The 13343-nt window shown below is 42.7% G+C and overlaps 1 protein-coding gene and 1 pseudogene across 1 annotated transcript in view; both read right to left on the reverse strand.

Moving 5' to 3' along the window:
- The window catches only part of CNGA3 (cyclic nucleotide gated channel subunit alpha 3), a 42689-nt gene extending 29552 nt beyond the window's left edge, over positions 1 to 13137 (reverse strand). The window contains exons 1-3 of the mRNA XM_006137386.5: positions 13017 to 13137; positions 4533 to 4649; positions 946 to 1125 (exon numbers count right to left, since the gene is read on the reverse strand). Of these exons, the coding sequence (XP_006137448.3) occupies positions 946 to 1125; positions 4533 to 4649; positions 13017 to 13117 (398 nt within the window). The 5' untranslated portion in view covers positions 13118 to 13137. The remainder of the gene's footprint in view (positions 1 to 945; positions 1126 to 4532; positions 4650 to 13016) is intronic.
- LOC149525717 (uncharacterized) lies at positions 4680 to 11889 on the reverse strand (annotated as a pseudogene).
- Positions 13138 to 13343: the final 206 nt, after the last annotated feature.

Below are 13343 nucleotides of genomic sequence, written 5' to 3' on the forward strand. Positions count from 1 at the left end.
TCAGTGCCAAGGGCAGGGATCTGGCTGGAGATGTCCTGGCCTTTGTCTTTGCCCTGTCTGAGTATGAGGAGAGATGATTCTTATCAGCAATTTGAATGTTTTCTCTCCCTTGAGTCCACGCTGAAGTGAGAGAGTCCTCTCAAGTTGGCTGGAGGGATTTCTCATAAACTCTTGAGGCGATTTGCTCAGTCTCGTCTTGCTTGTACCGTAAAATTGGAGCAGTATGGGCATTTCTGGAAGAGATGGCCTTCTCCTAGGCATTTTATACAAGAGGAGTGACTGGCAGATTCAGGCATAGCATCTCTACACAAGTTGCACCTCTTGTAACCTGGTGAACCACGCATATTGAACTGCAGAGAATGCAGGGAAAATGAACTTTTTTTTTAAGTTGTGGGGGTTTTGTTTTTTAAATTAAAAATTGGGGGATGCATCCAAAAACTTGAAGAAGGATAAAAACTGAGGAACCTTTCAAACTATTTTATCATTTTAGGCCTGAGGAGGATGACTGCGAAGGAGCTCTGTCTGCTGCCGAGGACATTAGAAAAGGAACGGAGGCACCATGCCACGTGCACAACTAATGGACACTAACAGCACAAGGAGAAACTACTGCACATGCATGACACAGCAGGGCACTGCTAGAAAAGAGCTCTGATCATTGATGCGAGGACACACCCAAACCTAGAGTGGAGCACCCACAGGGACATCACTCGAAAAATAATTAGGGAAACCTTAGCTTGGATTATATTCGATATTGCTTCCTCCAGTTTTCTTGGAAGTTGGAGGACTTAAATTACTTTCAGCAAAGTTTCTGGAGATTATTAGTTCTTCTACTTGATTCCAATCCTAAATAAAACCTATCATGCTTACTTACTTGCCATGCACAGAAAGAACATGATTATACCAAGACCATTCTTCTCCCACTAAAGTGCAATCAAATCAACTTACCTTTTCACTTTGCCTGGCTGCTCATAGTTGCTCAAATTGGAATGAGTGTTACTTTCCCTATTGGGTGCCTCTTTGAGATCTGGCCCTCGGATACGATCAAGGAAAGAATCTGGCCTTTGGTCTTCATCGTGCAAATGTCCTCTTGCCCATGATCTCATAGATAAGATGAAACGGGATAACCTGCAAGGAAGAGACACACAATGTTGTCTGAACAGACAAGAATCCTAGGGCCTGGCTCAAAGCTTCCTCCAGGGCCTGAGCTATCCCAAGCAGCAGCTAGAAACCCCTCTGCATAAAAGGAACTTGGGCAGAGAGTATCCCAGATAGGATTTTCACAGCTTCTGGACCCCTGTCACACCACTGAAATCTGACATTTTGCTATATAATACTAGCCACCTGCTGCAACTTCCACATCAGGGCCTCCCCATCCTCTCACATGGTAAAGAAACCAGGAAGGTACTTTATTCACCAGGCCTCAGTGTCCCTTACGAGTATGGCAGGGATAGGAGCCAGAGAGACATCACTAGCTGCCCGATCAGCAGGCAGCTTGCCAAGCGGGACAGGGACTGGACATCATCAAGAGCTCTGGAAGCTTCTGACATTAGGAGTAATGTAAAGAGGTGAGGCATCCTGTGCTATGGGGAGAGAGGAGATGTTGAATCCTCATATGATGACATATCCAATGGTGGCCAAATGAAGTAAGGACAAAGAGTGATTGGATGGTGAAAAAGAATGGCTTGTGAATTGATTTCTGAGAAGTGATGGATGCTGGAAATTCAAATTAAGTGGTCACTTACCTTTTAAGGACATTTGAGTGGGCTGAGAGTGTGGATGTATTTTATAAGTAACAGGGCAACCTGATTTTGTAAATCTCATCTGTGATTCTGACAGACCACTTGTATGAGCTCTTACCAAGACTGTAGGCATTAGCTAAGAACTGAGAAACTGACAGTTGGACACCAGACAATTTACCTGTGTGTGTTGGTTTTGCTTAAAATAGGTATTAGTTTTATAATAATGTTTAGTATTTAGACTCTATGAAATGCTCTTAAGTTGCTGCTTGTGTTACTCTCACTTGTAGTGCCTGTGTTCCATGCCATCAGAAAATACAGACGTTCTGCTGTATAACTTTGAAAAAATTTGCTCTGAACTTGTGAACCCAGACACAGGAATCCTTCCTCTTCTCCTTCCCCCACACCAGGCCCTTTGCAGAAGGATCATCATAATTTAAAAAGTCTCAGAGGGGTAGCCGTGTTAGTCTGTAACTTTAAAAACAAAAAGTAGTCCTGTGGCACCTTAGCCCTGGTCTACTCTAGGGAGCTATTTCAAAATAACTCCCCTTATTTCAAAATAATGAGCAGAGCGTCCACACTACCAAGCCCATTATTTCAAAATAATGGGGCTGGTCAGTTCAAAATCTGTACTCCTGCTTTCCTTGGGGAATAATGCTATTTCAATTTTGTTATTTTGAAATAATTTCCTAGTGTAGACATGCCCTAAGAGACTAACAAAATTATATAGCATCATGATATTTCATAGGTAAATCCCACTTCATCAGGTTCTGTCCCATCCCACAGGTTCCGATGAAGTGGGTTTACCCACAAAAGATCATGATTCTACACGGAGCGGCCTGAGGTGGGCCACGGCAGCAGGCGCCCCAGGCAGAATGCGCAATTGGCACCTCTGCCTGCACGGCCTTCAATGGAGTGATGTCATCATCGGGCACCCCGTGACGTCATCATCGGGTAGCCCGTTGAAGGCGGCGCCCTAGGCAACGGCCGAGTCGGCCTATAGTCACGGGCCGCCCCTGATTCTATATAATTTTGTTAGTCTCTATGGTGCCACAGGGCTACTCATCACAATTTAAATGGGTATTACAAGACAAAAGCTTTGTTAATTGCCTTAACCACCACAGGGAAGCACATGCAGAAGGCCTCTTCCTATCTCTGAATACGGGAAGAGAGAAATAAAGATAGTGGATGTGAAGGTCCACTAATTTTCATCGTTTTCAGTGTTTCATCTTTTTCTTGCTTGATCTCCCACAGGGCAAGAGAAACCAAACTGAAGCCAGACAGCTCCAAGGGTTACTTCCTGGGTCTACCTGAAAGATACTTTGAATTGATAGATCTCTTCAGCTCTGTCACTCTTACGATTTAGATAACTCATTTTTGTATATAGGTTTGATTGCTTTAACCTGTAAATAACTCTCTTTTCTCCCCTGTAGTTAATAACTCCTTACATAATTTATTACAGGATTGGCAACAGGCCTTATCTTAGGTGTAAGATCTGGGATAAGTGACTGGTCTCTTGAGACTGGAAACAACCTGCATGTGGTGGGATTACTCAGTGTAAGTGATCATTTATCACTAAGTCCAGTGTGTCTGAATGACATGACAGACTGGGGAGTCAAAGGGACTATCTGTGACTTTATAATAGAACTGCTACAGCGAGCCAGGAGTTTACATTTGTTGCTAACTTGGTAAACTCTATTTATAGAGCATACCACCAGTTTGAAATATCTGCCATGTTTCTGACATACTGTTCTGAAGTAGGCACTCATGGTTATGGGCTACTCCAGCCATCATGACATCATCTATATACCTTCCTATTTCCCATTTGTAGCTTCTGACAGTTGCACCATGTAAATACTTGAGGGCAGACAATAGATCTATCTGTATGTTCTCCAAGGTGTCCATAATACAGTGTGCAAAATGGTTTGAAAGGTTCCTCAGTTTTTATTCTTCTCCAAGTTTCTGGTTGCTTTTCCCCATTTTTAATTAAAAAAAAACAAACTTAAAAAAAAGTTCATTTTCCCTGCATATGTGATGTTTATTTCACATAGTTAATGACTATATCAGGAGACAAACAGAATTCTGTTGAAATTCTTTAGATCAGACACAGAGGCCCCTTTTTAAGAATGTGCTTAAATCATGTTCAACTTCAGATATATGTTTAATTCCCATTAACCTAAATGGGCCTTGAGCATATTCCTGAGTATAAGCATATGCTTAAGTTCTGTACTGGATAGAGATGCTTTCCTGAATCTGGGCCAAAGTCAGCCCCTCCAACCTTTGTTGACTGAAGCTTCATGTGCATCATAGATGTAATTTAATCCTAAAAATACCCCCAAATCCCTGTATTCTTGAAGTCTACTATCCGCTTTCTTGTCAGAGCCATCCACCACCAACTCTGGGAGATAATAGTTATTATACTCTTATAACATAAAAGTTAACAATCTGAAAAAAATCTTATATATTCCTTCACTTACTGTCTAACTTTACTAATTATTTTCCTCCTTATTCAATTAATTTTCAACTGATTAATTTTTTTCCTAATTGAACTAAAATGTGCTTATCTGCTTGAGCCAATTCACCAACCCCAGCACACAAAATTAATCTATAAAGTACAAAAATAAGGTCAAAGCATCTTTTGCTCCATTTATGTTTATTATAGGCTCTTCTATTTCCAGATGGATTGAACTCATTTTCTAGTAAGTCTATTGCTGCCACCTGGTCATCCCCCATTCAACAACCTTTTGCAGATCTGCTACCCTTTACCATTCAAAATTAAGCTAATTAGCCAGTTACCTAGCCATTGCTCCAGTGCCTGTGAACGAACTCCTGCGGGATTCAGACAAGCCTCTTGTCTCCATGGAAATGACTCTCTGCAGTTCTGAAGAAGTGTCCTCACACAGTGAATTGGTCCTGCAAAATCAATTTTTAAAATGAAGGATTTTATTCAGCCTGCAATGCATTTGCCACACATTCAATTCTTCCACTTACATAATAAGGGGAAACAATACTGATCTCCCCATCATAAAGGCTACTGAAGCTAGGTACAAAGTGAACACGTCAGGTCTAGTTAACTAATTTTCCCCTCCCTCTGGACTACAGACATTTCTGCCCGTCTGTCTCGCCAGGCAGTAATGTCCTGGCCATTCAACCTGACAGATTTCATGTGCTTACAGCAGCGGTCTCCAACCTTTTTACACCTGAGATCACCTTTTAAATGTCAGAACAAGCCAAGACCTACCGCCCCATCCTTCCCTCCCAAACCCCACCCCTTCCTTGAAGCCCACCCTCTCTATTTTCCTCCTCTCCATCACTTGCTATCCCAAGCCCTTATACACGCTACACTGCCACTTTTTTTTATTATTATTATTCTGTAGGAAGAGGTTTTTCCAACATTTGGCCTGTCTAGACTGGTCCAAATGTCAGGAAAAAACCCTTCTTTTGGAAGCTCTTTTATTCCTCGTGGAATGATAAATACAGGGGTTACCAAAAGAGCATGTTTGCTCTTCTACTAAAAAAAGCGGAAGAACAAACGCGTCCCTGGATGCGGAAGAGTTTTTCCAGGATATCTCTGGAATCCCAGAAAAACTCCTGCAGTCTAGCCGTACCCTCACTGGGTTGAGACAGGATGTGTGGGGTCTGGGGTGGGAATGAAGGATTTGGGTGTGGGAAGGCATGAGAGGTGCAAGCTCTGAGAGGGAATTTGGATGCAGGAGGAGGTGAAGAAGGGGATGCTGGCTCGGGGAGGGGGCTCCAGGCCAAGGAGTGTTGGAGTCAGATGTAGGGTTGGGATACTAAGAAAGCCACAGGCTTGTGGATGTGAGGGTGCAGAGATTTGGGTTGGGGTATGTGAGGGGCTTAGGGCAGGAGGGTCCAGTGTATGATAGGCTCAGATCTAGGGTCGAGGGGGGGGAGTGCAGGATTGTTATGATGCTGCGGCCAGATTGGGGCTTGGCCCCAATTGGTGGTTTGTTGGTCAGGCTTCATTTTTAAATAAAATACTATGTCAAACACAAAAAGTTTCTGCATTGTCTTTATTTATGAGAAGGGGGGAACCTGTTTTGAGTCAGGGGTCACCGACCCACAGAAAAGTCAGTTGCGGGCCACACAAGTGAGATGCAAAAAAATAACTCCTCCAAAAAAAACCCCCAGCCTCACTAATGTGGCTCCAACTGTGCTGGTGGGAGCAGGGGATATGGTACTGGGGAAGGGTAGTAGTGGGTGCTGAGGCAGGGGACAGGGTGCCAGTGGGGGCAAGGGACAGAGTGTTGCCGGGGGCAGGGAGTCCCCCGCACCTGCCTCCTCCCAGGACTCTTCCCACCTCCCCTGCACCCCCTGCCACAGAGCAGGGAAGCCCCGGTGCATGCCTCTTCTGGGGCTGACTCCTCCTCCCCCCGCAAGTTCCTGGCACGCCACAGACCTGGTGGAGGGGAGCAGCCAGTGCACTTCCGGAACCCCTGGAAGTGGCACGCAGCTGTAGGACTTCCGTCCACCCTGCAGGAAGTTGGCACTACCTCCATTGTCACTGGAGGTAGGTAGTGGGGCTTCTTGGGGGTGGAGGGAAATGGGGGGTCTGAACACCTTGTGATCGACTGGTCGAGCCCTCGTGATCGACCAGTCAATCACCATCAACAGATTGGTGACCACAGGCTTACAGCTTAGCTTGGAATTAAACATCTTTACAAACCCTTTGTGAAAAGCAGCACCCTCATTAGTTACTTGCTGCTTATTTTCCCCCAGAAATGGCCATTTGTTCCTTAAGTGATATGAGGAGTTACAGTGATAACATCTCTTAGGCTCCTTTGTCTGTATAGGAGACCTGGGACTGGTAGCAGGGGAGTGTACTTGGGAAGTATTGCCAGCCTCCCAGCCAGCCTCCCTTTTCTCAGGGGAAAATTGGGGACTCTGCCCCTCCCCCATATTTAAACCCCTCTGTTTGAGATTTCTCCTTTCAAGGTGTTTGAAATTGCTCAAATTGATCATCAAAGCAAGCAAGAACCTCCACGTTCTCAATGGATTTGTCCCACAGATACTGCTTCACATTATCATCAACCATGTCCCGGAACTGTTCCTGAACAATGAGATCACACGTGATCACACATTATCTAGCATACCCCTCATTTGGTTAACAGAAGCCACATTACTTAGCCCAGCCCTTCTCTCAAGGGTTCTACATTTCACTCTGTAAGGTTCAGGTGTAATCTGAAACTGTCTTAAAACCAAATCTTTGAATTTACCATAGTCTGAATCATCAGTAATAGACATCTTATTGAATACGCGTAGGGGTCTCCTTTTCCATTTTGCAACCAGAGTAAGTATCTTCTGCTCCTCAGGAATTGGATTGATAGTGCACAGTCTTTCAAAGGTGATGAAATATTCGGTGATATCTCTGGACTCCTCATAAGTGGGGCACAGTCGGTCCCACTCTTGGATTTGGAGAGGAGGGTCTTGCTATGTTGAGATGCTTACTCCTGAAGTCAAGTACAGCCAGTTCATGCAGTCTCTCTCTCTCCCTGTCCTCTTGAGCAGATTTTTGTGCTTCCTTCTGGGCTTCCAGGGCTAACTCATGGGCTTTCCTCTGGGTTTCTGAGGCTAAATCACAAGCAGCTTTTTGTTCAAGCTATCTTAATGCCAAGCTGTCTTGTGAGCAGCTTTTTGTTCAAGCTCTTTCAGTTCCATGGCCCTTTGATGGGCTTTTTCTTCTCTGTCTCTTTCTAGCTGTTTTAATTCCAAGCCTCACTCATGGGCAGCTTTTTCCCGGACAGTTTAGGCTTCTATCTCAAGCCTCTTTATTATATTTGTCTCTTATGTTCTGCCTCCTTGTCTACTGCTTGGATCCTTTGCAGTTCCAGTTTCTTCTGAACCTCGCTCTCACTCATTTTGCTGATTTTCCTACTTCTATTTCCCTTACCCGAAATAAGCAAATAGAAAAAACAAAGTAATCACTCTCTGTCCTCTAAAAGCCACTTAGAACACACTTAAAATCACTACTAGCATCCAGAGCAACCGGCTGTGTACATTTTCCCTTCTCAATGCACCATTGTGATAGGGTGTGGTCACAGAAAACCTTTTAGAGCTGCTTCCCAATATGCTGACAAAGCCACTGAAACTCACCTTCTTGCTCTCTGGGGCTTCTCACCACCCTGACCTGGTGGGCCAGAATGAAAGGAGGACGTGCACACTGATTGCTCCCCCAGGTAACAACTATTTACACTGGACTTGATAATAAATAAAAGCAATTTTATTAAGTACAAAGAGTAGGATTGAAGTGGTTGCAAGTGGAAACAGGCAGAGTAAAGTAAATTATAAATTTTAAATAACGGAAAGCACATAGCTAGTATAAACACCCTAAATCTTATAGCAAAATTGCCCTAAAACTGTTCTTATTTCAGTTAAACTTCCAAAACTGGGAAGATCTTTTTTTCCCTGGGGTCTCTACTTCATTCTCTTGGAAGTAAAATGCTAGTCAAAGACAAAGAGCCTGAAAACTTTGCATCCTAAATAGATATCCCTTTGAGTGGGAATTCTGTTTCTACATTCCCCCATCCATGGGAAATTAGTTGGTCAGACATTACTGGTTGGGGTGGTCTCATGTCTTCCTAGCACCAACCACTGCTCAGACTTAGAGGACAAAAGAGGCAATTTACCAGTGATTACTTAGACACTGAGGTGTCCCAGCATTATGAAAGCCATTAAGGGTGTTTCTTTGTACATTTAAAACCATAAACCATTCCCTATTCCATATCACTAACTTTACATACAGGCATGATACATACACCAAAATAAGATATACAGATTTAGCATGAAAACTGATAGGTTACATGAGGTATTTTGTCCAAAGCATCTTCAAATTATGCATATTTGTATCTATAAAATAATTTCATAAAGCGATGGGGACCATCACAATAAGAATGTATATTAAAATGTTAAGGCTAACTAAGGAACAAGTGTTCCTTAAGTGACTTGCCACAAGATGTCAGAGTATGTTAGTATTAGAGCTGAGTGGTCTATATTTATTTAATATTCTGTCATTTGTATAGGGATTAGATACAGTGCTCCTGTCAGCTAATTGCTAAGTTATCTGATAAAACATTAGATTTTTCAAGTGCCTTAGTAGCCCTTCACACGGCATACACAGGTCACTCTCACACCTACCAACATCTGAACTAGTATCCCTGCCCTTTACCTTACCCAGGGGCCAAGCAAGTCTGTTAGCCCCCTTTGCCTATATCCACACATTATGGGAGGATGCATTTTAAAAATCAGAGCTAGAGTTTTTTGGTACAGTGGACTAGGTTAGTCACATACCTTCACTCTCAGTCACACTTGTAAGTTACAGAGACAAAACTCCTCTGTATATTATGTGGGGCAGAGACTCTCTCTCTTATTCTTTGTTGTAGAGACTGTCTAGTTTGGCCAATTACACAAATCAGACATCAGAACTGGTAACGCACATAAACCTGTAGGGGTGAGGAAAGGGAGGGAAGAAGGAAGGAAGGAAGGAATTTTGCCTGCAAAAGGAATATGGCCTAGTCTTAGGATCATCAACAACTATGCAGCAGCGTCACAATGCAGAAAGAGAGGGTAACATGCCCTTTTCCTGCCCCTTCCCCTGCAAAAATATCAAATTCTCTCCAGAATTATAGAAACATAGAAGCTAAGGAGGCACACTCATTCTTTCAGAGCTTTGTGCTGAAGGCTTTGACATATTCATTTAGGTAAATTGCTTCCCTTTTTTTATTGTTGTTAACAGATATCAAGGTTAGGAACAGTGAGAGGGGAAGTGTTTACAAAGAATTTAGGCCTGATCTACGCCTAAAACTTAGACTAACCTAGCTACGTGCTCAAGGATGTGAAAAATGTTATTAAACCAATTTAAACCCTGGAATAGACACTACTAGAATTCTTCTGTCAAACTTGGCATCACCTCTCGTGACAGTGGATTTAATACAGACACAGAAAAACCCCTAGGTTACGTCTACACTGCAGGATTTTTGCACAAGAACAGCTGTTCTTGAGCAAAAACTAGGAGAGTGTCTACACTGCACACTCATTCTTGCTCAAGTAAATTTACAGTTAAGTGTCGGTACAGAGGACTTCTTGCACAAGAGTTATTCCTCTCCCCAAGAGGAATAAGAGCTCTTGCGCAAGAAGGCAATGTGGACAGGCAACAGGTTTCTTGCGCAAGAAACCCCTATGGCTAAAATGGCCATCAGAGCTTTCTTGCGCAAGAGGGCGTCACACTGTTATGCACACTCTTGCACAAAAGCACATTTCTTGGTCAAAAGCACATGGGAGTGTGGACGTGCTCTCGCACAAGAACTCTTGTGCAAAACAGTTCTTGCACAAGAAGCCTGCAGTGTAGATGTAGCCCCAATGATGTTCTTGCAATTGTCTACACTATAGTGCTATTGCAGCTGTGACTCAGTAACGCTTATGGTGTAGGCATTCTCTTACACTGCATGTGGGGGATGGACAGAATTAGCTGGAGAAATCCAACCCCTGCTTTCAGTGTAAAAGGAGAGGAAAGTTCCTGGCAAGACAGAGTAGGAACTTGAGATATTTTCTGTAATTTGAGCTGGGATTAAAGAGTAGGACACTTCTCTTTGTCAGGCCTGCAGCAGCAAAGACAGGACAACAGATGGACAGTTGGGTCTCTTCTTCTACTTCATGTCCCAACTTCTCTGTTCCACCTGCCTACCTGTTTTCTGCCTCCCTCTCCCCAGTAAACTACTGGGATTCTAGTCCTCTTCCATTCAAACTGAAAACTGAGAGACGTAATAGAATCAGAGATGTGGATTCTGATTATCTTTGATAATGACTCACGGTTTATAACAAAAGCCTTAATGTGGGTTTGAGGATAAGAACTACCTTTTGAAATTTGTGAAAGACAACAGATGAAATGATGCATTACTAAACATGAGCCTCTGAAGTTCTCCATTCACCCACTTGCCTTTCAGCAATTCCAAACTTTCTAAACGTTCATACAAACACAGGACTTGTAAGCTATCTTGCCCATGTTCATTTCAGTTACTCTAGTAATGTTTTTGCAAAAAATTGAATGGACTTCACAGAGTGTTATCAAAATTCCACAAATTCATCTCATGGTTGCTTAGAATTAGATTCTCACTCACAGCCTGACTAAGCCTATGTTGTCTCTTGATAAATATCTCTCTCTGGCTGTATCTACACTGGGCCACTTATTCCGGAAAATCAGCCGCTTTTCCGGAATAACTTGCCACCTGTCTACACTGGCCCCTTGAATTTCCGGAAAAGCACTGACGATCTACTGTAAGAAATCAGCCGCTTTTCCAGAAATACTATGCTGCTCCTGTTTGGGCAAAAGTCCTTTTTCCGGAAAACTGTTACGGAAAAGGGCCAGTGTAGACAGCACAGTAGTCTTTTCTGCAAAAAAGCCCCGATCGTGAAAATGACGATCGGGGCTTTTTTGTGGAAAAGCGCGTCTACATTGGCCACAGACGCTTTTCCGGAAAAGCATCCTGCCAATGTAGACATTCTTTTTCTGGAAATACTTATAACGGAAAACTGTTCTGTTTTAAGCATATCCGGAAATTCATGCCAGTGTAGACGTAGCCCCGAAGTGTATATATCATTTTAGTCTGCTGATTGATGTTACAAGTATATTTTATATTTTCCAGCAATCATTTTACAACTTTTTTCTATCTTTTACCTTCACACACAAGAATATTTATTCCAATTACTTTCAATGTGTCATCTCTTTTAAAGGGAGATTACATCTTTTTTACTCATCTGTAAAGTCCTGTAATTAATGTTGACCATAGCAAACAGAATGCTTGAAATGAATGTCTTTCCAGGATTACCCTCATCCTGAGAGAGTGCAAATCATGTTACAGACATATATATTTTAGTCCCATTAGTGTCATAATTAAGTCTTTACCTCAGATGTTGTCATTGAATGCAGTAACTCAGTTATATATTTAAATCTTTAGGAAAATGCACTCACAGCTGCATCAATAATTCTATTCTGCAAACTATCAGTCACTGGTATCTTTTACTAAAAGGTCATAGGGGAAGGAAGGAAAGAATGATCCTTGCTTTCAGCTACATTTTCTCTGTTTTCCAGTGGTATCGCTGTGTACAGATGCAAACCAGTGCTAAGATTTGCAGTCATGGTGTCTGCAGATCGCCCCAAGTGAGGACATTGTGCAGCATCTCCTGGTCAAATGGGCCATTTTACATGAAACAAACTCACCTCCACTTTTACTATGCAACTGTGCACTGCCTGATATAGCCTATGTTCAGGTAGAAGGTGTCTGCTCTATACAGAAGCAAATGGAAGGGATCCATAAGGGGGAAATTGATGCGTCCAGGCTCCCTTCTGGTTACTCAACATCCCACACCCATTATTCGCACACCAAATCCAGTCAGGCTAACATGTCTCTCCAGTCTTTGATCCCAAATAATAAACAATCCCCAGCTGTTGCCCCTAAGAAGAGGCAAGCTTGGCTGAGATGATGTGCATCAGCAAGCACAAATCAAGCCATATTTTGGCTGCTGTAAATGCACTGCAGAACATTCAGGATAAATCCTAATCTCCCTCCCCTCTTCATAGGCACAGGACTTGTCTAGACTGGGAAAACAAGTGGTATTTTATAACACAGTAACTCATTTGCTTATACATTATATACACTACACATTCTCCAAGTCTACCCAAGACCACAGTTGGCCTTGAGCGCAAAGGTGGCTGGTACAAAACCACCCTACAGAAGGAAGATATGAGGAGCCTGCAAAGTAACACACCTCTCCTATGAGCCCACAGTCCTGCCAGGGGCTCCTTTTGCCCCAGACTGCAGGAAGGATTGAGAGATGACCTGTCATTAGAGCCAGTGGATTTGTAATTATGCAGGTTCAACTTCCATTACCCCTGGGGAAGCAGTAGCATGGCATGAAGAGAGAATCCCTTCTTCTCCAACCCTTCCAATTCATCACAGTACAGAGCCCAAAAAATCAGTAGTACCCTGCAAACAGGATTTGGTTTTCCTTAAACATGTCTAATTCCTACTGAAGTGTTGTTACCCAAAGAATGCAATATTTAACTCCACAAACAGAAGTGATGGAAACGTTCCTACTGTTGTGCATTTTGCTAAGTATAGCCACCGCAATGACTGTTGAAACTCAGTTAACTTCACTGGGTCAAACACTGTGTGGGCAAGCATTCCCATAATGCATTGCACTATAGAGGTGCCTCAAAATATACAACAATTACTCTCCTTACCTCCGATAAAAGCAATATATTACCTGCTAAAGCCATTTTCAATTCTTTCAATGTCTTCATCAGTGGTCCTAACGGACACCCTGTGCATTGCAGGGTAGGAGTTCTGGGTGTTGATTTTAGCCATTGTGCTTTACATATCAGCATCCAAATGACAGCTAAAACACAAGAATAACATTTTTAAGGACGCAACAGAGATAAAATTGGTTAAATATTTAAAAAGTAATTTGTTAAAAAAATTATGTTAGTAGTTTGTAAAAAGATCTTTAATGTAAAAAGATCTGTAATGATCTTCATAAATGTAATGTGACCACTACTTGGTACATTTAAACTACACAGGGCAGAACATTTGT

The sequence above is a fragment of the Pelodiscus sinensis genome, chromosome 1 (assembly GCF_052426305.1).
Source record: "Pelodiscus sinensis isolate ZL-2025 chromosome 1, ASM5242630v1, whole genome shotgun sequence".
In the NCBI taxonomy this organism is placed as follows: domain Eukaryota; kingdom Metazoa; phylum Chordata; order Testudines; family Trionychidae; genus Pelodiscus; species Pelodiscus sinensis.